General features: G+C 43.9%; 1 protein-coding gene across 2 annotated transcripts in view; it reads right to left on the bottom strand.

The window, feature by feature from the left end:
* ADAM12 (ADAM metallopeptidase domain 12) overlaps nucleotides 1-27,242 on the bottom strand; it is a 176,742-nt gene that overhangs the window by 141,307 nt on the left and 8,193 nt on the right. For both annotated transcript variants that reach the window (XM_064431572.1, XM_064431573.1), the window contains exon 2: nucleotides 18,496-18,629. In XM_064431572.1, the coding sequence (XP_064287642.1) occupies nucleotides 18,496-18,629 (134 nt within the window). The remainder of the gene's footprint in view (nucleotides 1-18,495; nucleotides 18,630-27,242) is intronic.

Consider the following 27,242-nt stretch of genomic DNA (forward strand, 5'->3'; position numbering starts at 1 on the left):
AAAGAGTTCTGATTTTCCATTTTCATTAATTCATTCGATTTCAAGATTTTGAAGCCAAAGTAATTGCAACTAAGTGAAACTTACTGAAAGGCAAAAAGATACAATCAGTTTCAGACAATGAGAAAATTAAGGATTTTTTTTGAATGCAAGGGTTGGTCTAAATGTCCTGGCTAAACAGAATTCTCAACAATGCTACAATCTCCAGAGAAGCAATGATAGATGTTTTGCCTCTCTGAATGAACTCGGAGGGTTGGCTAGATTAATGCCTGAATTACTTAATTTATTTGGCTTAATTTATATGCTGTTCTTCACTTTCAGAGCCTCCCTCTCCCCCCATCACAGAGTTCCACTGCACCAGGCCTGTGCCAAGATCTCTGAGCTCAGGCTTTGCTCTCCCTGAACATCCTTCCCTATTCCATGCTCCGATTAAATCTCCTGCGCTAATTTGTTACTGCGCTCACCTATTTGCTTCTGGATTCCAGCTCCCTTCTGCATCCCAAACGCTGGAATGCAGGGCAGGACTGAGGAGCTGGGGTCTGATTTCCACCCTTTTGTCTCTGATGGTCTTCCCAAGATGATGGATGCGTTATACAAAGGCAGATAAAATATTCGTATTTTTTAAACTAATGAAAAGGGCGATTTCACCCCACTCTTGGGCTACTCAAGATAACTTGACAAACTTCCCAAAGCTGTACTTCCAAGACACATGAATCATTTTTATATCCTGGAATGTGCCCTAAGAGAAAGAAGGATCTGAAGATTTCCGAGTAAAGTAAATTATCCTGAAACCTGGGGGCAGCATCTCACATTTTTCTGCTTAATTAGAAAGAGACTTTGCCCAGAGATACCCCACCTATACAGTGACATTCTTGGAGAAAACAAATGGCACGAAGGAGTGTGGAAAGCACAGTAAATTTATCTCAGAAAGCTCATCCTGGAACAAAAACACATGTGGTGTTCTGACTGATACCCCTAGGTTTAAAGTATTAATGACCAATATATTTCTTGCCACAAAGGCAAAGACAAAACACAGATAAAAGTGTTGTTACCATTAATATCCACACATAAAAAACCCCTGTATACAAAAGTATCTATTAGTGATAAAATGTATTTTAAGATATCTATATTTGTTATAAAGTTCATTAGGCATCTAGTTACACTTGGAGATAATTTAAGTATTTTCGACTGCAATCTGAGCTTATAAAAAATATGGGGTTTTTTCACATTACCCATCTGTTCCATAAGAATAAGCTATAAAAATATTTCTAGAACAACTTCTTCCATGACATATTAGATAAACCAGTGGCTCTCAAAAAATAACCCCTGGATCAAGGTTATATAAATTGATATTAAAGCTCAGCAAAGATCTGCTTTACAGTAAATCATCGAGAAATAGGACAGCCTTTCTCCATCGAAGGACATGAGGTAAATAACTGAAGAGGAGGTAAAAACAGATAATCAATTATTTCAGTTGGTTTCAGGGTTACTGCTGAAATTTTCAGCCCCTTAGAGAAAACCCAAAAATCAATAAAGCACAGAATTTTGAGATAACAAAGAAAGAAACATCTCAAAGGCATTTGCAACACGTGATAGAAGCATAAAGCAAAGTCTGCTCTCACCTTCAGAGTGCAAATGAACAGGAATATTCCTGAGACTGCTCTGGGCTGACTGCACAGGGGTGGGAAAGAGGGAAAAATCCTGCAGAAGGCTCAGGGAAGATCTCCATTTCCCACCTTCAGCCCCACAGAGCAGAACATCCCAGGAAGAAATAGCAGGAACAGAACTCTGCAGCTCAGCAGGTGCTGGAGCCCAGTGTCCATGGGGACTGAGTGAAAATGGATTTGTCAGGAACCTGGGAATAATGGGAGAAAGCAGCAGTGGCCCTGCAGCTGAGATGAGGAGCAAGTAGAGTTATAAGTTAAAAACTGCATTTCAATTGGTCTTTATGGAATCAGATAAACTTCATTTCAATTGGTCTTTATGGAATCAGATCTCCTCCAAGATCCTTCTGTGCAAAACCTGGGCTGCCAGAGCACCCCATCCTGAGAGAGGATTCTTTACCCACCCTCCTGGGCAGCTCTCAGTTGCTAACAGACCTTCAGTCCTCTATTTAAAGTGTTTCCCCCCTCTTTTCACTCCATTATTTGTATAATCCTACTCTACTTTTTTTCATCCCCAAAATCAGAAGCCAATGACTTGGCACAGGTAGGAGAGAGCTGCAGAACAACACAAAATTTACCAAGACCTTCCAGAGTCACAGCTTCCACCCTAAACCAATTGGGTTAGAATATGAAATATCCCAAACTCCATGGCATCCTGATCCAATTTCTCCAATTTCTCCTTGAATTAAAACCAAAATTTAATAGAACAAAAGACTGAACTTCTGTTAAAGAATTCTCCTTCTCTTCACCCAGCTGAGAAATGAGTTAATGCTTTAGTTGTCTAGGTGTTATTTAGTCTGGTTCCAAGTTGTACAATGCCAATAATGACAAGAGAAAGAAAAGCTGTCGGGCACACATTTCCCACCCTCAGCAGAAAAAATGTTCCCTATGAAGTTTCAGGTATCTAAAATTCCAGAAAAATCCAAATCTTATCCCTTGTAATGCAGAGATGGCAACGTTTCCAAAGGAGGTTTCCATGAAGCAGAAGGAGCAGCCCCCACTTTGCACTCAATCATAGAAAATGTGGCTTTTGGGACCTCAGAGGCTCCTGCCCCGTGTCAGGATCAACTATACCACTCTCATTAGCAGCTTTTCTCTGGCTTTTCTGAAACTCCAGCGCACTCAGAGACCTTTATCCTCCCTTCCTCATGATATGCATGTAAATACATCCTTTTCTCATTATCTTTATTACAGAGCTCTTCCTCGCTGCCTTGTAAGGCCATTCTTCTTGTCCCTGCTGGACAGGAGCACATCTAGCAGTGTCACACAGCCTAATTACTGCCTCTTCTCTCCCTGCAGCCACGTCCACCCTGCAGGATCCCCCAGGGCCCTGCTCAGCCTCCTCCTCTCCACGCTGACAGCCCCAGCTCCTTGCTCCTCACCACAGCCATGGTTTCTCCAAGCCATTCCTGGCTCTCCTTCCCGTGTCCTCCCGTGTGAGTTATCTCCCTCATTTATTTTAATGTGTGTTTTCCTTCCCAGGAATTATTCAAGGAGGAGCTGTTACGAAACATCTCCAGTCCCTGGGGCTGAGTCTCCAGTGAGATCCTCAGCCTCCCACCTTCACTCCTGAGTCCTCCAGTATCAATCACTGAACCTTGGCATGGTTTAGGTTGGAAATCACCCCTCTGATCATGCAATCCTTTAGGGTAGAGGAGACTTCTCAGAACACAGAGTCCAGCCCTCAATCCAGCACTTCCAAGGCCACCACTGACCCATGTCCCCAAGTGCCACAGCCACTTAAATTTAAATCCCTCCTGGGATGGTGACTCCACCACTTCCCAAGAAATGAACAAGTCTCCTTGTTCATTGCTCCTAAGCCATTTAACACTGATTTTTGGTTTTTTCCATACAGCAACAAGTCCAACTTTTCACTGAGATATGCACCTAAACTACTGAATTACCACTCCTTTACAAAAAAAGCCTTAATGCTGCACTTCTTACATTTTTAAATAACATTCAACTACACAAATGTCTAAAACTTTGTTATAAATAACATATTGTTGACATATTGGTGGTTTTTATACATCCAAGGCATGCATTTTAGCAGAATAAACAGAGAAAGGCTCCTGGAGAGGTTCAGGAGTGTCCCTGTAAGTAGGAAGTGGTTCCCAGACAGGGTTGCCATGGCTGTATCCCCAAATATCACTGAGCACAGTGTGCTCAGAGCAGGGCTCTGAAGCACAGGAGCCAGGCAGAGCCTTCTGGAAAGTCTAAAAGTATATCCAGCATTTCTGAAGTATATCCAGCATTTCTGGAACTTTTCCTCCAGGCTCATCAACATATAAATAGAGCAGGGCTCTGCAGGTGTTCCCCCACTGCGCTGGTTTCCTGAGGTGATGAGGGAAGGGGTGTTTTAGGGCCATATCCCAGCCCCTATAAATGAGAAACCTTGATCACCAGAAGACTGGAGAATTTCAGAGAGGAACTCGGACAACCCCTCAAGAGGCAGAAGAATATAACATTTGAGGATTGACTAAATTGGTTACACTTAGGGGAAGAATTAGGAAGAGCAGAGATGCCCTGTGTGCACTCGCCCCAAGGGATTCCTGAGCTGAGAGATGCTGCATTATTCCCCTCAGACAACACTTGTTTTTACATCCAGGATGTTTTTAAATAAACATCCTTTTCATTATGCATTTGATAAAGGAGTTACAGCAGCAGCACCCCCCAAACAACTCCATCAAATTGCAGTTTGCAAATCAAAATTCACAGATAAGAACACCTTGAACACACAAACTTTGCCTGAGGCTAAATGCAAGTTATTTCCTCTCCCTGCAGCAAGGCTGTGACGGTGACATTGCATCAATAAACGAGCTCCCTAAAATTGAAGGAGCAAATTTGTGCATTCCTAGGGATGCAGAGGAGTGGTTTTGTGGGATAGGCAACGACAGCAATAAATCGCTGCGACTTTATTTTATGCTGAATAAATTCCTCACTAGCTCAGGTGCCAGCCAGCACACTAAAAGGACAGAGCATGAAAACAACTTCACTGTGGCTCATGAGGAACTTTTGAAACTCTCATTGCTCTGGCAAGGAAGTATTTGTATATAATATAAAAAATACAGAATGCAAAACCATAAAAACTACACCATGGATGCCAGAAAAAACCAAGCACATCTTGGTATTACCAAATAATTTGGCTTGAGTGTGATGGCCAATGTCAGAATTCAAACTGGATTTAAGGAATATACCTTGGTAATCCACAGCTTTGTGTTACCAGGGTTGTATTGATTTTTCTTGCACTGAGAAAAATAAAGAATTTGCTGGCAAAAACAAGCCAACATTGCCTTTGAAGCCTTCAAACAGAGACTGGACTCTGTCTAAACTGTTTAGTAAATAGAGTTGTGAGGAATTTTCAAATGCCTTTTTTTTTTTTTTCCCCACAGAAATATCAGTATTGAAAATATGCCCTTTGTTACCTGCGTCGAAGTAACTGAATTATATGTACACAATACTGGGGAGCTCCAGAAGATACTGATTTCCTCCACATCAGCCAAAATACCTGCAGCAGCTGATCCTCCTGCAATGTGAAGCTGTGCAGTGATGGCACAGATAATATCCACACTTGGAATAGCCTTTATTTCTTTTACATTATGCTTTTTTTCCCCCTCCCAATGCCTTATCCTAAAATTAGAAGAACTCCATCTCCATATATGAAGTTTATGGCATTGCTGAGTCCATCACAAGGACACACTGATAAACCCTCTGCTCCTAAATGAAATTCCTCCCTAATAACCTGTCCTAGAAAGGCAGAGCACTGATAAGAGTTTCACTCCATGCTGTGCATCCTCCCTCTCCACTGCTTGATTTTCTGATTGGATTTCAGTGCCAGATCTTGCTGTACCTCATTCAGCTGCTTTCTCCTCACTGAGTTTTGCAAAAACAAATTCAAAACCTGGTTTGAGAGCTGAATCCTGAGATAAGGCTGGAAACAGAGCAGCTGTATAAGTATAGATAGAGATCTCAATATATATCGCTATATCTACATATATAGATATATCTATCTCTCTATGTATCTATACAGATAGATATACCCACTCCATTAATACAAATACAGGAAAATTCAGCACTGTGGTTCTTCCTACAAAAGGAATTACTCAAATCCAGCTGTCGTTGTCTCCATCTCACAGAGATTTAGGGAAACTGCTAAACACTAATTCCATGAAGACTCTGAAATTAGAGCTGATTTCCATTCTACACATTGAGATTTCTATTTAAATTAGTTAATAGATGTGTGGAAGTGGGATAATATTGATAAATGCAATTTTAAAAACAAATTGGTGCTTGATGACTAAATTGCATGGTTGAAAGAAGTAAAAATGTACATATAAATGAGAGATACATAATAAACCAAAATATTAATAACCAAAGTATTTCTTAAATTGAAGTGTTTTCATGTCCCTGTTGATCTCCATCAAAGAAAGGTGATTGTCTGAACTTGGACTGAGTTATAGGCTCATCATACCCTATAAAAATCTCAGTTAATGTTCCTCACAATATTTACAAGATGTTTTCAAATTGCCTCCAAGTTTGCAACAGTGACAATCCTCATGCTCAGCACTGCAACCACTCCTCCTCTTTTATTCCCTGAGACCTAAAATCTTGAAAATATTTCTTCCCTTGTTCAAACAACACACATGGGGTTTTTCCACGCGTCCAGGACATCCCTCTTTCCCCCAGAACAGCAAATTCCTGGCTCCTAAAGGTTGCACAGCCGAAGCAGGAACACAAATAACACTTTTAATCTGAAAAAATTACAAAAATCGAATTGATGAGCCATTGCCTGGGTTAAACTTTATTCCCATTTCATAGATGGGAAGGGGCAGGACAATAAAGGGGAGATGCTTGACTGCACAGAGCAAGTAATTCAGGTTTCCATCTTTAAAATCCCAAGAGTTTCCATCCATTTCCTAACTCTGCCCCTGTGACGAGCTGTGTTCCCAGGCTCCTGACCCTGGGTCTCCCTGGAGCTGCTTTTTCCTTTCTTTTCTCCCTCCTCTGGGGTTCCTGGGAAAGATCCTGCTCTGGAAGGTTCCCACAGATCACATTTTAAACCAATCCAGCCCTTTTTTCCCTTTATAATCAAAACCCCATAGCAGCTGGCATTTCCCCACTAAGCTCGTAAGGAAAAAGAGAGTCAAATATTTTGAAATATCTTTTTGCTTCAATTGAAGCCCTTTTTACAGGCAGAAATTAAGCAATAAATAGAAACTCAATAAAGCATGAAATGTAGTACTTTATGTTTAACTGTGGGCATTGAAATTGATTTTAGTTTCTCTCTGCAGGGTGTGCTTTGGGGCTGTGGTTGGGGTTTTCACAGATGCCACTCACTCATTCACAGGGATTTACACACCTCAATAGCTCCTCCACGAAAAACATGACATCTCTTGGCAATAAAAGGTTAAAATTCACTTTGCCCTCTGACTATAACAGAAATACCTTTGCAAGCTAATGATTGTAACAGGCTGCTCTGTTCCTGAATAAACATTCTAGGGATTTCCTGAGGTGTTGTTTTGTTTTGTCTTGTCATTTCTTTTTATTTTTTTCCCCATCTTTTTAATTGAGGGAAAAGAATTTGGAGGGCACAGCCAGCTGAGATGGTATTTCAGTCAGAAATGTGTATATGTTGTATTTCTATACACTTTTCAAACTGAAGAAATTACATTTACACAGCTTCTGGATATTCATTTTATAGGGAAAAAAAAAAAATCTTTAAAGCTTCTCCAACTCATCTCCTTCTGCCAGCTTTCCTGGCCAACTCTTTCTTAGTAATGCCAGTAAATGCCAAAAAAAGTCTGGTTTCAACAACGTTTCTGTCTGTTGAAACCAAGAGAGAGGCACTTTCTCTTGGATACACTGAATTTAGGGACCCCACTCTTTCTCCTGGAGGGAGTGGGCAATGCTGACATGGGAACAGGCTGGAGTTGCTTTGAGGACAAAATTCCTCTTGTTGGCTTTTCCTGCAGCAGATCCATGTCCAGAATCTCCTCTGCAAGGCAGGTTCAGCCCTGCCAGGACCAGGGCCCTTTTTTGGGGCAGGGAGGCTCTTGGCTGTCCCAGTTCTCACATCTCAGAGCAGCGTGGCTGTCCCAGGACAGGCTGTACCTCCCAGCAGAGAGGAGGCAATGGGAGAAGCTAAAGTGGATAATGGAAAACACCAAGGTGGGATTGCACCCGGGACTGCTGCCTGCAGGAGCCTGCCATGCCCAGCACTGCCAGGGATGAAGCGTGCCAGAAAATAACACCCACCAAAAAAATCAACAGAAACTGGGCAGCTCAGAGAAGATCTGACCCTGCCATCCCCAGGCACCAACTCTGGCTAAAAATCTTTGCTCCTGTTCTCACTGAGGTGGTCTCAGGTAATAAAATTTTTCTAAATATCAAAATGATTTCATTTTAACTCAGAATGCAAAATGCTGCCACCTCAGAAGGAGGCAGAGGTGTGGCTGCCCCGTGCCTAGAAGAGTTCAAGGCCAGGCTGGAGCAACCTGGGACAGTGGAAGGTGTCCCTGCCCATGGCAGGGGATGGAATGAGATGAGCTTTAAGATCCCTTCCAAGCCAAACCATTCTGTGATTCCAGGAATCACTCCAGACAACGATGACTGGCTGGGAAGGGCTTGGCAGGTTCACCCCAAAAAGACCATTTTTATTCAGGGAATGCTCCTCCAAGGATGTGGTCAGTGGAGAGAGGAGGAACAAAAGAGGAGATGAACCCTGCCAAGGAACCACCCTGGAGGAGGACAGGGCCAGAAGAGGAAGGGGGAACAAGGTCACGCCGCCGAAGCCAAATAAAGCTGATCCTGAGGCAGGAGGAATGAGGGCAGGACTGAGGAGCTCCTCATTTCCTGAGCGTGACTGCAGCTCCAGGGGAAACACACACCTCGGAGCTGGCAGAGCATCAAAGGCCAGGACAGAGCTGGGGACCTAAACAGAGCTGGACACATCCTGGTGTGACACGGGAGGGACAGCAGCCCTCCCCTGGCTCCAGGGGCAGAGCCACCACCAGTGTGTTCAGCTGCGGTGGCAGTGAGAGCACACACAGCTCAGAGCAGGCACTGCCACCTGCACAGCCATGGGGACACAAACAGCCCCATAAAGTGTCACCAGCACAGTTATGGGGACACAGAAACAGCCCTATAGTGTCACCAGCTGTGGGGACACAGAAACAGCCCCAGTACAGTGCCACCAGCACAGCCATGGGGACACAAACAGCCTCACCAGCACAGCTATGGGGACACAGAAATAGCCTCATACAGTATCACCAGCACAGCTATGGGGACATATAAACAGACCCATAAAGTGTCACCAGCACAGCTGTGGGGACACAGAAACAGCCCCAGCACAGTGCCACCAGCACAGCCATGGGGACACAGCCCCATACAGTGTCACCAGCACAGCTGTGGGGACATAAAAATAGCCCCAGCACATTGTCACCAGCACAGTTATGGGGACACTGGACAGAACCAGCCTCATAAAGTGTCACCAGCACAGTTATGGGGACACAAACAGCCCCAGCACACTGTCACCAGCACATCTATGGGGACACAGAAATAGCCTCATACAGTGTCACCAGCACAGCTATGGGGACACAGAAACAGCCCCATACAGTGCCACCAGCACAGTTATGGGGACACTGGGCAGAACCAGCCCCATAAAGTGTCACCAGCACAGTTATGGGGACACAAACAGCTCCAGCACAAGTGTCACCAGCACAGCTATGGGGACACAGAAACAGCCCCACAGCAGTGTCACCAACAGAGCTACGGGGACACTAGGCAGAAAAAGCCCCAGCACATCATCACCATCACAGCTATGGGGACACTGGGCAGAAACAGTTCCAGGACATCGTCACCAGCAGAGTTATGGTGGCACTGGGCAGAAACAGCCCCAGCACATCCTCGATCAAGCCCAGAACACCCTGCAGGCTCTGGCAGCAGCCCCACCCCACACACGATATTCAGTGGAAATGCATCTCACAAGGATTTCACCCCCAGCCTCTCCAGGCTCCCTCACCCCACCACCTCTGCCAGGCTGCAAATTGCAGTGTTCAGCTCCAAAAGCTCCATTTTGCTTCAGAGCTGTGTCCTTGAGGAAAGACACAACACAAATGGGACACGTGATTTCCATGAGACGAAAAGTGAACACAAACTTTCTGCTGCAATACCAAAATGATACAGATAATTTTTACCTCATCTACACAAGCTTTTTGAAAGCAGCTGGCAGAGTTTTTTGGCAGTCATTTTGTTTCTAGAAAAATACCAACACCTTGAAAGCCTTTTATTGTCAAGATATTCCTGCTGCATTTTAAAAAGCTTTATTATCAATCCTAATTATTTTTTTATCAGGCTTTAAACTGCATATAACCTCTATGACTCCTCATTGCAATTCTGAAAAATGAGAAATATTCCTATAGAAGAGGCAAATCAACTGGGGCTTGAGTAAAGCACATTGAAATAGAATTATAATTCAACAACAAAGGCACAGGGCTTGTTAGCTGTAGGACTCAGTGGATTGACCAGCTCAATTTCCCTCTTCACCCGTAAAACACACACTGAGAACAATTCAATTTACTGTGGCTTTCTGAAACAAGGGTCTTCGTCACAAAATATGTCAGCAGCTCATGGTTTCCCCTGCTCAGAGGATTTCAGTCCCTGGAAAAGCCCCAAGTTTTGCTGCTGTTCCAAGTCCACAAAGGACTCCTTGCAGGAGCTGCCCACTCCTGGTACCAGGGGTGCCTGGTGGGAGAAACCTGCTCTAGTCTAGGCTTCAGTCTGACCCAAGGCACTCACAACAGGAATTTAGAACAAGGGAGATTCTCCTCCTGCCTGTAAAAAAACAAAAAACCTGATCACATGCTCAGAGCTGGAAAGCAAAGCATTCTTTTAATCCAACACTGAAATTCATACCTTACACTCGCAAGATCTGTTGCAAGAGACGTGAAATAGCCAAGTATAAGCTAAATTAATTCAATATGAAAATGCCTCAGTACAAGCACTTTACAAACCCAGCACAAGGCAGGAACTTAGGTTTAGATTTTAATCCCACATTAAAGGGTCGCTAACGTGAACTGCATCATTAAAATCAAAATATTTTCCCCCCCTCATTTTATTGCAGAAATCACAATCTGTTTGCTTGTGGGGTTGTTTTTTTTTCTTTGAAATGCCAGCCTGAAAGCTCAGAGTGGATTGCTTCAGCCCCACCAGCTCTTGAAGGATTGCTGGAGCTCGGATCTGAGACACTACCTCATAGCTGGTGGGTCCCAGGCAAACCCTCTGCAGAGCCCCTGGCCACGAGGGCTGGTACTGGGAGGCAGAGCTCCCCACCATTATATCACTGGTGATCTCCCCTGGCCAAGTATGACAGAATTCCTCCAGCAGCTCAGCGTGATAGACGCTGATGAAGGGGAATTTCACCCTGTGGAAGGCTGCAAACCCCCACGGAGGGCAGGAGGTGGCTGCTGGCTTGTTCCTACAAAGCTCTCCATTTTCTGCTCTTTAAAACACCCAGCACTTCCAATAATACCTGAGCATGAAAGCTCACACAGAGCTTTGCAAACTTAACACGCTGTATCACTTAGGCTAAAAATGCAATGGACTTTTTTCTGGGATGAATCCCAGTTGCTTGACACTTCCCAGTATGCCCAAGTGGCTCAGGCAGGAAATGAATCCTCGTGTATCTAGCTGGAACCAGGGCACTGATTCAGTGCAGACAGAGAAAAGAATTTTCCCCACTCAATCACCAGCACAGAGTTTTCATTGGTGGTCCCAGCTCCAGGAATTTCTCAGCCCTGGAGCTGCTGTGTGAGCTCCAGCAAGTCCCTGGAACCAGGACACACCTACCAGCACTTCTAAAAAATGCCATGGATTAAATTATCGGATGGATCAATGGTTAAACGAGGTGGGATGGGAGGAAGGGAACGTGTTTTCCTCCTCTTGGACGAGGCAAGGTGAGAGGGGTGGCTTTGAGCTGCTTTGGCTCGCTGGGACACAGAAATTCCCTGACTGCCAGAGGAGGTGCCACGCTCCCTTCCCTGATTGTGTCCATGCAAAACTTCTGCTGCTTCCAAATTAAACAAACACACAAGAGTTATTAACTAATAGAGCACATTTGCACTAATTACTCCTCAGAGTGGCCCTACAAGGCAGGAGTACGTGTACGAGGAAAAGCAAAAGAAATATCAGATTGTTTACCAGGCTGTTAAATTAATGACTTCCAGGTTATTAATTAAAGGCTCAAGGAGAGGATCTCCCAGGGAAGGTTGTGGAGGATTAGTGCTGTTCCTCTGCCTGTGCCAAGCTGCATTCCCAGCTGATGACACAGCTTGTGGAGAGAGCACAGCTCTGCCTCTTATAGTCGATGCTCATGAGTCATAAAAAATATGGAGAGCACTATAAATTCTGGTTATGCCTCTCTCTCTCAAGATATGTAAAACAACCATGTAAAAGAGCTATGAAAGCTGTCCTCTCAGCCTTCAAAGCCTTGTTTAAGCAGCACTGTATGATTCCCCTTAATACAATTGTCTGGAAGTCTAAACTTTGGTAATTATTTCAAATGAAAAGGAACAGCAGGAGGCTCAGTTGAAGGGAATATAAACAATTATCACTTGCACGAAGGCTGTGCCAGTTATGAAATAAACTTGAATGGGTCTGCTCTTGAAAGCATTGAGCTCTAAATTAATTATCTGACAGAGTGAGCCCCTCAGCTGTGTATCAAAGCCTGTGAGAGTCACACAAGGGGTGCAGCAGAGAGGGGAAATGGGAACCAGCACAGAGATCTGCCCTGGCAGGGTGGGGGGCACAGGGTGCCCAGAGCAGCTGGGCTGCCCCTGGACCCCTGGCAGTGCCCAAGGCCAGGCTGGAGAGGTCCTGGAGCAGCCTGGGATGGTGGAAGGTGTCCCTGCCCATGGCAGGTGGAAGAAAAATTCAAACTTTAGGGTCCTTTCCAACCCAAACCATTCCAGGATACTGTGAGTCTGTATGGTGCCCCAGTAAGTTCCTAATAAATCTGGAACTGGTGTGGAGACCAAAGCTCTGGCTAAGACCATGAATATCACTGCCTTTGCCCCTTCTGCCAGTTTGCAGCTCTCAGTGTGTTCTTGAATCTCCAGCAATATTTCAGTGGCTTTTAAACAAATTTAATGTTATTTTCTCTTCTTGCCAATGGTATTGTCTCAATGGGAAAAAAATCCCAATTTTAGTAGGTATTGAACTAGGACTTTAGAGTGAACGCATTAAAAAAAAATGCAAAAAGGTGAAGAGCATCAGTGTAACACCCAATAGATGTGATAAATCTGGAGAATCATAAAGATAACCAACAACTGCCAGAGCTGATGATACTTCTATAGGTAGCAGAGAATTTCACACTGAGATTCACGTAATCAGTGCCCAGAATGCCACACAAATAACCACGATTCTGATGTTTGCTCCTGAACACAATCCATGGCACAGTGCTCGGGAATGGGGCAGGCAGGGATGCAAAAGCTGCTTCTTCAGGAGCAAAAGGAGATGCAATGCATGCTAAGCAGCAGAAATGGTAATCCTCTGCCACTTCACATGCACAATCTTAGAGCTGTGACAAGTGCACACTTAAAAACCAGAAGAAATATGGTCTAAATATATATTTTATAGCTGGCTTTCATCTTTATCTTCACATTTCATTGCTAGAGTTTATATTCAAAGCATAACATAACACCAAGAAAGAAAAAAAGAGTGTTGCTACAAGAAAAGGAACTCTGCCTTCTCATCTTTCTTTCTCCCTTTTTTTAAAAAACCCTTCTTTAAGATCTCAATTTGCAGCCCTGATTTATTCCAGCCCGGGCAAAGGAAGGAAACAGATTCACACGAGCTCAGAATCTGGCCTTGAACACTTCAGCTTGGCAAAGCAGTGTTACTGACCCCTGAATCCACTGCCCCCTCCCCAGAGGGGAGAAGAATTTCTGATTTATTTGCATTTAAAAGTCACTGGTGTTGTAGTGAGAGCTGGAAATGTCCTGCAGGTCTTGCCATCCTCTCTGGCCACCATGGGCACCTTTTTTTCTTTTCCCCTGCTTGTCTCCAACTCCAACACAACCCCAATCTCTTGGGGTGTGGGGAGCCACTCTCTGCAAGGTGGGGGAGAGGTGGATTTTCCAATCTCTGTTTATATATCGAGGTCAGTGAAAGTATTTTAAAAGTCCATGAGGCTCACAATGACCCAGGTGGATTAAGGGTCTAACCCAGTGACAGGTAGATTGTGTACAGCTACTTTCCCACAGTTATTTATTTAAAGAAGCCACACAGTAAAATTTGCTCATTGATTCACATATCCCCCAAATTTAACATCAAAAATCAAAATCCCCAGCTTGAAATTCCATCGTTTGAAAGCAACCTGGGCTGGCAACTTGCAAACTCAAATCAAGTTCAAGCATCTCAGGGCTTTTTTTAGGAACCACAACTCAGCTCCAGGCTGCAGGTCCTCAAACATCTGCCTAGGTTCAGGTCCATTCCCATTTATTTTTGTGAATGGCAGCTGTGTCCTGACTGGAGCACCTACAGGTTAATATTACACTTATACAGGTACTTATATATTTTTAACCCACTTATAGAGGGTTAAAAATGATCCATACTCATCAAAGTGTGCAAAATGTCCCCCAGAAAGGAAAGCTGCACCCAACTTGCCCATGTTCTTTTAGAAATTTGAGAGGATTAAATCTTTCAAAGCACTTGGTCCTGATGCTCTTTGAGTCCTTGCAGGTGCCAGCAATGGGATGACAGGTCCTACACAGCCAGGAGCAGGGACAACCCCACACCTGAGTGACTGCTGCCACACCCTGAGCCCTCTGGGCTTACCTGCATAGCTGACCACACCAAACCCTCCCAAAATACTTCCCATTTCTCAGGAACTTCATGCATTTTACAATCTGGACCAAACCCTGGGTCCAAAGCCGGCTCCACTCATCTGTGTCCCTCTGGGCACACGAGTGCCAGCCCAGGGCAATCCACACTGGGCACTGCAGCTTTTCCATGCCTGCCCTGCCAGGCAGCATTTCCCCACTGTGCTGACCTTCAAAGCACAGAAATGGAGCCAAAAGCCCCTTAATGCCCACGTGGAACATCTCCTGCCCGGCTCCTGTCTCCCCAAAAGGAGGGATGAGTGCAGGCTCTGGATAACACCACTGATATTACCTGACCCAGAGCTCCTGTGCTGCAGGGGTCTGGCACACACCAAGCCCTCTGTGTCCCTAACAGGGTGTGAGGATAAAAGCTGAAGCCAAACAGATGGTCTTCAAAAAAAAAAAAATCTTCCCTAAAGTGTTCTGTGTACTAAAACATCACTTACCCAAACTCTCATCAAACTTGGCTTGATCTGTGAATCGCGAGCCAAGTTTGGAAGAAAAATATTCAGCTGGAAATATGTGGGGGGGGGGGGGAAAGAGGGGTTTTTTTTCTGCACTTAAATAATATAAAATGAAACCATTTTGTTCAAACCTTAGAAATATTTAAGAAAAACAGAACCCAGCCCTTGTGTGTTTAAAGCAAGCAGAGGTGGGGGGTGGTAATCAACACAGAACACGAAGTGCTGAGCAAATGAAAAAAGAGAAGGGGAAGGACAACTGGAGCTCTAATGTATAATGACCTATCAACACATGCTGTAATGCACACAAAATTTCAGGGAAGGAGGAAATCACATCTGCAGGGAATATGGGCAGCTATTGTTTGAAGCCCAGGGTGATGTTGCACAACCCTTGAGGGCCCGATCCCACTGCCACACGGCCCCAAATGCAGCATTTTCTCCTCAACACAACAACTGGACACCCAAAATAGCAGCCGCTCATTTTAACAGCCTGCTCAGCATTGACAAGTGAATATTATATCCAGTTAATAGAAGAATTAGGTACCAGTAAAATATTCCCACTGAAAATGATACATTTTCTGAACTGAAAAACAAAAAAAAAAGATGCCAGGAGAAATGAACCCCAACTAAACAAACAGCATCACACAGTTGTACAAATTGAGGTATTTCCATAGGAGCTTCTCTTGAGTATCTATATTTTATTTTTAAGTGTTCTCCCCTATCTAGGATGCTGATAGGCCAAGGGGAAAAGGCCCCAAGTAGTGCTCAGGTTGAATATTAGGAAAAAATTTTTCACTGAAAGAGTGGATAAGAATTGGATGAGGCTTCCCCTGGGCAGTGTTGGAGTCTCCATCCCTGAAAGCCTTAAAGAAATGACTGGCTGTGGCACCAAGGGCTGTGGTTTATTGGAAAAGGTGGTCCCAAAGGTTGGACTCTATGATCTTGGGGGTATTCTCCAGCCTAAAGGATTCCATGATTCTACAAAAAGTGTTGGCACCAGCTCAGGCATCTTTTAAACAGGAAAAAAGCAACAACATTTCTGAAATGATGCCACCATGAAATCCTGGCCTTGGTTTCACAGAGCTTTGACTTGAGCTGGGGAAGGTGGAGAGAAAAATTGGCCTGCCCGGTAAAAATTGACCTGATCAGTTCTCTCCAGACACAAAACACTTAATCTACACTTAGGAAACCCAAGATTCTTTAAATATAATTTAATTATTATGTCTGAATTTAAAATTGGGGTGTGCCTCTCATTAATTTAAACTTTCATAGGAAACACCTAAATCAGAGATGTCCTTGAAAAAGCACATCCCAAGTGTATTAAAGTAAAATCTGGTTAGAGATAAGCAATTTTTCTTTTTTTTCCCCTCAGTAAATGGAATTTGCTCACTGCTGCTGAGCAGTTCTGTGGGTTTGTGCCATTAGACTGTGTGAATTATCTCACATTTTTTGCACAGTGTATGGGCCCTCAACGAGAAAGTCATTAGCTTAATAATCATTGCTGACAGATTCCGAGTGAGAGATTCCAACAGACACTGCAGCGACTCCTGGGGTAAATAAAAGGACAGTTTTATCTCCAAGATGGGAGAGAAGGCTGCACTAAATGATGAGTGTGCTTTCCCAGGGACTAATTGTTAAGCAGGAGTATTTACAGTGAAAGGATTGGGGAATGGGGCCATCACTGCCAGGCAATTATCTGTACACAAATAACTTTAATCCCTTGGCATTTTTATAGCCACTCCATTATTTATTTTACCATATATCCTATTGCAATAGCATTCCCCTCTTACAAGTACATACTTTTTTTGACTTCATATACGATTAAAATAAAAGAGAGGAACACTTTGAAACAAGTTGAAGAACAATAGATCCCATTTAGCCATCAAATGCAGCAGTATTTAACTTTTGTGCTTTTGATCAATATTTATGTGACAAGCTATTCATTACTCTTCTCCTCTACCACTGAAGCTGTTGTTCTTCCCACAGCCTGATGTGCACTTTTGTGTATTTAATTTATAAGTTTCCGTGGAAAAGAAGTATTCAAAGGGGGGGAAAAAAAAGTGCTGATACAGCACGTGGATCTTTCTACCAAGCCACAAATCTTTTCTAGTGTTCATCTTAAACTGAAAGTAATTCTGGGAAACAAATTAACAATATAAATCACATTATCATTGCTCACAGAGTGATACTGGGTTGTAACTCTCTCAGAGAGCTCCAGTGAGTAGCTGAAAGGCCTCTCTCTATATGGAGAATGCCTGTTTCTAATTAAATAATCTAAAAATAGAGTTGCACATACATCTAGGACCAAGCCATCTGTGTTATCTCTCCAAGATAAGCCATTCTACACCCACTCTGATATCCCTTTCATCACTGCACAGATTCAGAACTGGGCCTGGCCCTTCTCTCCTATTTAGGAAGGGACAGAGGAGAAGAAGGAACAATTTTAATCTAGACAAGCTTTTTTTGAAAGTCAGAGCCCTTGTTTGGAAATATCTTTTCACACCTACTTGTGTCAATCAGCAACGTGATCCAAAGCCACGTCCTGCAAGCAGTGGCAGTAGTCAAGCAGGATTTCTCCATGGAATACTTTCCCAATCCAGCAAGAAAAGCTGTTTCTAATTGGCTCTCTGGGCTTTTTGCATTGTTTTTGCTTGGGTTTTTTCCTCCCTCTTTTTTTTAACTATTTAAAAACTTTACTTTTCCCCTTCCTCATTAAGATAATTTAATACATGACAAAAAAAGTGAGGTGGAATCAAAGTGGACCTGAGTTAAAAGGTTGGGTAAGAGATTCCCAGGATACATTTGGTGATAATAAACAACAAACTGCCTTCATACTTCAAGAAGGAGACAAAACCCAGCCTTTTTTCCCTAAGTGCAGCTTTCTATATCATTCACAAATGTCTGGGGGGAAAAAAGGAGCAAAGCTTATCAGGGCCTGTCGAGAGGGGGAAACAATCTCAGAGCCAGTGGCAGATCCTGCCCTTGTTAGGAAAGGGGAAGCAGAGTGTGAAGGGAGAGTCACCCCTCACTCCCAGTCCAGCACAGGGATGGAATCTGGGGGTCTCCCATGGGATAATTAAGCCCAGATAAAGCCTCAGGCTGCAGCCAGCACAGCAACATTATTTACACTGCTCCCTAAATTCCTTGCTGTCAGACTGTATTTACCAAACAAACGTATTTGGTCTGCTTGCCCCTCCCTCAATTTCCTTTTGCTGTTGCATGACAGAATCTCAAGCAATTAAATTGCTGTTATTTCCATTTAAACTTTCATTTCTGCCATCAGAAAGAAGAATGCATCTCTGCAGGAAAAAGGTATTAATTTCAACCAAAACCCTTATCAATTCCTTAAATTAAATAAGCAGCAATTTCAGATATGTGGCAACAACAATATAAAAACACTCTTATAACCTATAGGATGAAAGTGCATTAAATTCTCCCTACAGCCTTCAAAACTGTTACACAGCTAAGAACAAACAAACAGACAAAATGAAGACTAACCTTTGAATAAATGCCATTCACTGGTCTCCACTGCTCTCCATTCAACAGGAAGGGAATTGTTATCTCATAATCTTTGGGCTGCTCCTTTGACACCTGCAGCCTTGGGGACTCCACTTTGCTGTCCACATTTTCACCTGGGGACAGGGAGAAGCACTCAGGTTAGATGGGAAGAGCATCTGGCAAGGTGAACCTTGGTGTTCGAGCATATTCAAAAGGAAATAATCCAGGAAAGGGATTAAACATGAAACTTGTAGTGTCAGAGTCAAAACCGACAGGAATTTCAGAGAGAACCTGTGGAATCAGAGGGTTCAGGGGGAGGTGGAGGGGATTAGATGGTGGCAGCAGAAGACAAAAACTGCACATTAAGAGCAGGGTATCAGGATGCAAGGATATCATCGTGCAGGATGCACAGTCTCATTAGTGGGGGGAAAAAAAAAAGGTCTGGAAGAGAAAGAGAAGATAAACTCAGTGAAATAACACTCTACTCCTCCACAGGCAGATGACTTCCATTCATACCACCAGGTCAAAAAGCTATTTGCATGCAGCTTTTATCAAATGTTTCTGCTCTCCCCAAACACATTAATGGCATTGTGCCTGTCCAGGCAGAGCTCTAAAACCAGTATCACAGGACACGAGCTGGAAAAATAACTGAGAATAAATCAGAGAGAAGACAGGGATGGCTTCCAGGTGCCACAAAACTCTGCTGGGGTTTGCCACACTCTCTGTGCTCACCTAATGCTCTCATGAAGGATGAGGAGGCATATTCTGAGCAGAATTAGCCCCATTTAATCACTGTTAGGATTAGCTTAAAAACATCCGTGCTGTCATGATGGCTAAGCCAACGTGAGCAGAAATAAAATCTGGTCTTTTTCAACGTGCTTTTAAAAATACAACACTTGACCTAAAACACTCCAAAAAACAAACAACAAAATAAAACCCAAAACAAACAAACAAAAAAAAACCAAAAAAAACCCAAACAAAAAAACTACCTCAAAAGATAAAAAGATAAAATATATTGGAGAGAGGAAAGTTGTTTGCTACACAGAGTTCTTACACCCTTTTAATGCAGCCCAAGTGACTGAGGGCTGGGAGAACACAGTGTCAGCCCTTAGAAGAGATGATCCAAAGCTGGCCCAAGATTTGGCTGTCCCCTGGGGAGGCACATGAGACACCATCTCATCAGCCTGACAGAACTCCAAACCTTTATTCTTATTATCAGGCAGGAAGCTCCCTGCTCAGAACAGCAATTTATGGAGCACATCTCAGCAAAATGAGAAAAGTTTGGCTCCGGCCCTGCTCTCTTTTCTCCTTGGCCCACTTGAGCAACCTCAACCACACAAATTAAATGACTCAGGCCCTTCTATTATTTTGTAGGATTTGCATTCTCAAAGTGCAATGAGATCCATGTTTTCAGAGCCCCTTGGAGGATCCTTATCCTCCCATGGATGAGTTGTCTGCACGGCTTCCACCATGCCTGACACCATGGAGCTGCCATGGTGATATCAGCAAACATCAAAGTCTCTCTGATACTCCTCCAGGCCCTTTCCTGACCATTCTGCAGAGCATGAACTTCCCAGAATTACCCGAAACAGCAGAAAAAAGGGAGGGGATCAGCATTTCTGCACAGATGTGCTATTCCCTAAACAGACAGCCTGGTCTGGAAGTGCAGCAGCCATAAAAATCCAGTGGGAGAAGGGAGGAAAATCCACACAAAGTGTGGTTCAGTTTTGCCACTCCTTCTTCTGTTCCATCCCAATGAAGTGATGCTCGTGGTGCATAACAAAGCAAGGTTACAACGAGCAAATTTAATCTGCCACACGTGCTTATTTATCTGCTGAAAAGGCTCATTGTGCAGAAGTGTTGATAGTCTGGAGACAGACATCAAGACAGGTTTATAGGCAGCAGTTATATCTTTATTGGAAAAGATAATTTATTTGGGGGGAAACAAAGCAGACAGGCTTCAGGGTTTGCAAATCTTCTGAAGCCACAGCATTTATAAAACACGAGATCAATTTCTGTCTAGTTGCTTTCCCTGAGCCAGATACTTGGCTGCTTATCTGAATGTTTGTATTTAAATTATTGGGTGTGATAAAAATCACAGCTTCCTGTGGAAGGCAGAGGAAGCAGTGCAGCCCAATTTTGGGCCTCATTCTGGAGATAATTTGGGCACATGCATTGTGCACTTGCTTAACTCCCAGCTGCCCTCAGTGTGGTATAAGCACAGCACGGTGCCTTTTGTATATCAAATAATGTTTTTCTCATGAAATTTCATTATATTTATGGACTGGGTATATTTCTGAAAGACTGCAAAATAAAGAAACTTGTATAGATGATAAATAAACTCTAACTCAGTCTTTAAATTAAAAAAAAAAGCACATACACACACAAAAAAAAAAAAAGGATGGGGAAGATAAATAGGTAAATCCTTTAAATAGGTTTCTGCAGCCTAATTCAAAGAACAGGGGGCAGAAAATAAGGGATCATAGCCAGGGAAGAGCAACCCACACTTATCCTGAGTAGGAGAGATCTGAAAGGCCACTGAGCAATGGCACACAGACATGGGGAGAGGAATATTCTACATCAGGAGGGAAAAAAAAACCCACAAAAATGTAAGGAGAGAGTCTGACCAAAGGGAAAAAAAAAAAAAGCAGAAATAGTGCAGGAAACTTGAGAAAAATGGGATAAAACCAGGTGGGTACAAAGGTGGGGTAGATCCTGGTACCCTGGAGAGCCTTTGGCCCTCACCTGAGCTGGGGTCACCAAGGAATCCATCCCAGTCAGGGACACTTCACCCACTCCTTGCACAGCATCCAAACAAAACCCATCCCCAGCTTCCTTCTGCTGGTTCTGGGACCCATCCCTGAGCACAAACCCAGCCCTCCCAAAGAGCATCATCCCAGGGGCACCAGGAGAGGAGCCGTGGGATGGGCCCAGCATCTGCTCCAAGGAAGGGTTTGGTTTCCATCACCCAAAACCATCCCCCAGCTCCCAGGGCTGCAGCTCCTCACGCACACAGAGCTGCTGGTATTTCCTCTCTGCCACTCTGCATCTCCCTTCCCCACTTGCAGGAGGGTTTCTTTGAAGCTGAACCATTAGAGTTGTTTGTGTTCCATTAATAATGAGGCCTCTTCTCTACAGGGACTCCTGGTGCTACAGCAGTATAAATAGTGTAATAATTGAAATCAGAGAATTGAAATTTCGGTAATGTGTCATGAGAGGAGAAGAAAATCAGGCCATCTGCAACACCAGAAAGTTAGATTAGACCCAGGTTTCCTATCTTTTGTGTCACATGCACCTACTTACTCACCTACTTATTTTCCATTTCAGTGAAATTCTGTCCAGCTCTTCCTGACGCAAGCTCGTCTCCCACTTTTTCACATGAAAAACTTCACAGTTGTGTCTGTTTTCTATTTTCAGCCTGCACTGAAGGTAATGCTTTTGATCCACAAGCAGCCCACAAGCTGATGCAGCGCCCTTTATTCTCTTTTTTACCCCCAGTAATATAAAAGCTACTTTGTACAAATAGTGAGATGAGTAGATGTTACCTGTCAGTGACTTTTGTGTGGCTTAAGTATTTTTCATCTGCCATGTACTTCTACAACTTTTCTGCTTTGCACAGTATCATACAAGGGCTTGTGGGCAAAGAAGTTAAGAATGGTTTTCATCTTTTTGCTTTTTATTTCAGTTCCTCCAAGCACTGTGCAAAATAAACTCCGAGCATGTGATGTGAAATCTTTGCTTAGCGGCCACTGCCTCCTGAAACAACCCAGACACTCTCCAGATTTGCATTTACTTAAAATTAATAAGCTTTTAGTGAGGCAGAGCAATTTATTTGTCCTCATGACAAACAAAGAGGTGAACGCACCCAACGCTGAGTAGCTCTGGATAAAATGGGATTAAGTGCAAGGAAAACAGAACATGTCCCACTGCATGCACACCCCAACCCTGCTGGCAGTGCCCCCCCAGCACGGAGCAGGACAGGAGTCAGACCTGGGCTGGTTTATAAACAACATCCATCTCTTACACACAGGTTTACAGAGGAGTCAAATGTGGCGCTGAATTTCCTCCCCGTTGGGGATGGGCCTGTTCTGGTCCCACACAGTAACAGGGACACAGAATAACATGGTTCAGAGAATCCCACAATGGTTTGGGTGGGAAGGGACTGTCAAATCATCCATTCCCACCCCTGCCATGGCAGGGACACTTCCCCTGTCCCAGGTGCTCCAGCCCCAGTGTCCAGCCTGGCCTTGGGCACTGCCAGGGATCCAGGGGCAGCCCCAGCTGCTCTGGGCACCCTGTGCCAGGGCCTGCCCACCCTCACAGCCAAGAATCCCTCCCAAAATCCCATCTAAATCCACCCACTTTCAGCTTAAAGCCATCCCCTGTGTCCTGTCCCTCCATCCTTGTCCCCAGTCCCTCCCCAGCTCTCCTGGAGCCCCTTCAGGCCCTGGCAGGGCTCTGAGCTCTCCCTGGAGCTGCTCCTCTCCAGGTGAGCACCCCCAGTGTCCCAGCCTGTCCTCACAGGACACAGGCTCCAGCATTGCATCAGTCTTGAGGTACTCCAGGACTGACACAGCCCCAGAGCCCCACAAAATCCCAGCCCAGCCAAGGTCCCAGTGATGCTGTGTGCCTCCATTTCCATCCCAGACTGGAGCTCTGTCTCCTCACACTGTCCCCAAACACCCCTCATGTCCCCACTTACTGCTGAGCTATAAAAATTACAGAAGTGGGTGAATAAAACAAGATTAAATTAAATTATCCTTGTATTACCTTTCCTACTAAAAACCAACTCTAAACCATAAGTCACAGACTGTCCTCATTTTTCTCTACAGCAAAACACCCAAAGCACTGGAATAATCTTAGGATTGAAAAGAACAATGGAACACAGTAATCCTTCTGCAAACTGAAATCAGCTAATGGCAGTGCTCTGTGCCACAGGCAATGCCCTGGAAGTCAGGAAGGACATCCTTTCTCCATTTCCCTCCTCCTTTTCTTCATCCTTTATCCATTTCCCTCCTCCTTTTCTTCATCCTTTATCCATTTCCCTCCTCCTTTTCTTCAGCTTCCTCAGTTTAGCTCTCAGTTTGTGGCACCCATGACCTGGGTGGGTCATTCCTGGCTGTGGAGGAATGGATTTACACCTGGCTGCACCCCGCACTCACTCACTGGGTTCATGGCCAGTTCCTGAGGTACCCCGAGAGCCTGCACTGCTGCCTGGGGTCCCAGCAGGTGGGGAAGAGCTTTATCCCCCCACCAGGGGCTTTTCTCTCCTTTGGGATGATTCTTCTGCCACCTCCAGCAAAATTCAAACCAGAAGTTTTGGATCCAAAATTCCCAAGTTTACACACTGAGAGGGGAGGACCAAGTCTTGTCCCTCAGGATGGAGGTGAACTTAGGAACTTTAGGAAGTTATGGAAGTGAAACTGGATAAGTTTATGGAAGTTTATGGAAGTTTACGGAAGTGAAACAGGGTAAGAATTGGAAGCTGCCCACAAACACAGCACCCACAACCAGGCAAGGGAAGGATTTTGCCACAGTTCAGAAGAAAAGATATTAGGATCAGTCTGTATTTTTATCAGCAAACTTTACTGTAGAGTCCTCCTGAAATCCAGTGCCCTGAGGTGGGACATGACTGCACAGAGAAGGACAGGAATATCACAAAGAATATTAACACAATACTTGCAGGTTGGAGCAAGGGTTTAAACCCAGGAGGGTTGTACCCTTAGGGATGATTAGGATTTCTGTTCCTACCACTGCTCTTCAAAGCAGGTGGCACCAGAATGACCCACACATGGTACTGGGGCTAACACTGATAATGCTGCATCAAAAGAGGTGTTTCCAGGGAGTAGCAGAGATCCAGGTTAACCCTGAGAGCTGGTGACAGAAGCACATCTGGAATGCTGGGGGCATTTCTCCTCACCTGCACTCTCAAAAGATGAATTGAGCCTGGAGCTGGTGGCTTGGAAAGGCTGCCAGGGAGAGCAGGGAAGTGGAAAGTCTGAATTACAAGAAGGGAACTAGAAGAATTATTTTACATAATGTAGGAAACCAAAGGTGACAGGACCCATGATTGTCCCTTAGCTCTCTATGCCTCTTGGTATTTATCTTGCCAGTGCTGATACATTTATAGATGGCAGCAGTATAAAGTGCCTATACATAAAGTGAGATAGGATTCCAGTCCAGAACTGCACAGAGGATCACATCCAGCTCTTGTCCATCAAGGAAAGCAAAATGAAAAGAAAAACCAACCTGCTTTAAATGGAAATTGTCAACATTAGGGGTCAGATTATATCATGCCAAAAAAAAAAGTGTCAGTTATCCAACTCTGTGGCCAAGGTCTGGGATGTGTGATCCCAGTCCTCTATTTCACTCCACCTTCCAGAAAAAGCCAAAACATTACCCAAGTTATACATTATCCAGGCACAGGCCTTGCTGAAACCACCTAAAATGGTGCCTGTTGTACCTGAGACAGGAAAAGCAAATTGGTACTTAATAAAATCACAGAACTGCAGAGTGGTTTGGGTGGGAAGGGACCATAAAGCTCAGCCCATTCCATCCCTGCCATGGACAGGGAACCTTCCACTGTCCCAGGTTGCTCCAACCTGGCCTTGGACACTTCCAGGGATGAGAATCCACAACTTCCCTGGGCACTAATATTAAAAAAAAAAAAAGTAATTATATCTCATAATAAATGTGCAAGTGCTGGAAAATAAACCAGTACCAGATTTCCAGTGCACAATGGTTAAACAAAGCCAGCCCTTAGACTTGCACGGGGTCAAAGAAGCAACAGCTTAAATTTGACATCAAAATTTTGATGTAATTTTACATCCACCAGCTGAGGACACAAACACCCTCTCGAAAGAAAGGACAAAAATCACCACATTGATAAGGTGCTTCCCATTATCCCATTTCCAGCACTTCCACAGCTTCATAAAAGCACAGCACCAGATTCTGCCCTCCTTTCTTTAGAAGCACAAAAGCCTGGACAAGATTTGACTGTGCATAAGTAAAACTCTTATCTCTTGCAGCAAAGTTTTTATTAGTTCAAAATCATGAATTATTTTCCCAGCTAACTTTTGTTCCTCTAAGGGGTACATTGATTATTTCTACAAAACCCAGGAAAATTAGTCCTTTCATGGCCTGCTTGGAAAATAAGCCTTGAAAAAAAAGGAAAAACTACACACAAAGTTTTACTTGTTTTCTCCCTTCTCCCAAATTCCCAAACCCAAGACCTCAGGCATTTAAGCACAAGCAACCCTTAGAAAGCAACTAATTCCATGGATGTTCTTGAGCTGGAATTTTGCCTTTTTTTTCACACTGCAAATTTACTACTTGTGTACAAAAATTTTTCAAACATGAGAAGTCAGCACAGGTCTTTGATGAGCCCGAGGAGAGGCAGCAGCAAGATGACTCCATGCATTTCTGAATTTAATTTTCTGTTCTTTCGGCTTCTCATGGAAAAAGATCCTGTCTCCAGCTTGATGGCTCTGTAAAGATGAAGCTCTGCAGCATCACCAGGCAGCTCCAGGATGAGAAAGGGAGGGCTGAGATTCCCCGATCCCCATTAACTGAACAGCATTACAAACATGGCTTTCAATATTTGGGGTTTATAATTCTCAGATCTACCTCCTGTCATCTCCTGCTCATGCACAATTACTCCTTCCCTGAATCTGATTCTGCTGATGAAATAATCAGCGAGAGGGAACAGCCCTCTCCCCCCCACCTCCATGAAATCCCAAAAACTGCCTGGAATATGTCATGTGTTCAACACTTCAACGTGGACACGGCAGGGAGAGCTGGAATTTGGAGGTGACTTGCTGCTCTCCTCCACCCAGCTCTGTGGTCAATGTCACTGCCCCAGCAGCTGAACAAACTGATGACACAGAGAAAGACAAAAAATAGAAAAGGTGGGGGGGTGCAAGAAAAGAAAAACTAAAATGTTCCTTGTGGGACATACCCCCTAAGCAGTTGGATCATCTTAATCTTCAAGCTTCTGTAATACAACTGTTGGAAGGCTCCAAGTCTGAGCACAATAAAGTGCTTTATTCAGGGAACCATATGACTCCATCAGTCATTCAAGCACATGTTTGGCACAGATTGAAAGTGAAAAGCATAGCTAAGGCAAATATTTCAAAACTGAACTTGTCTTCCTAACACACATGGTTTATATATTGGTGTAATATCTATATAACTTTTCAGTTCTCATCTAGAGTAATGTCATGGCTGAAGTACAAAATGATGGCTCTGCACCGGGCGTTTCTCAGCAGATAACACATGCCAAAAAGCCATTTAGCAGAAAATTAAAAGGGAGCTATCACACTTGACAGTCCAAAAAAAAAAAAAAAGCAAAATCAAAAAACAAACAAGAAAAAATTGCCACAAAACCAAAACAAAAAAATCCACACACAAAAAAACCAATAAAAACAAAGAAAAAAAACCCCAACAACCTATAAAAATAGCTTTGTTCCCTTTAATTCCTGAAAATCCATTTCTCCAATCAGGATGCTGCACCATCCCTCACTGGAGAGCTGTGCTGCAACAAACCCTGGCCAGGCAGCTCCTTCCTCCTCGAGTGCCCGAGATGTGTCTGCTCTGCTTGCGGATGAAATATTGCTCATCACAGAGCAACTCCTGCTGATGCAAATGCGATTAAAGCAATCTGGGCAGAGCACAGTGTGATTAAAGCATAAGTAATGGCAGAAGGATTTGGGCCCTCATTATACAAAATACATATTGAAATGCAGTCA

Source organism: Passer domesticus, chromosome 8 (genome assembly GCF_036417665.1).
Source record: "Passer domesticus isolate bPasDom1 chromosome 8, bPasDom1.hap1, whole genome shotgun sequence".
Lineage (NCBI taxonomy): Eukaryota > Metazoa > Chordata > Aves > Passeriformes > Passeridae > Passer > Passer domesticus.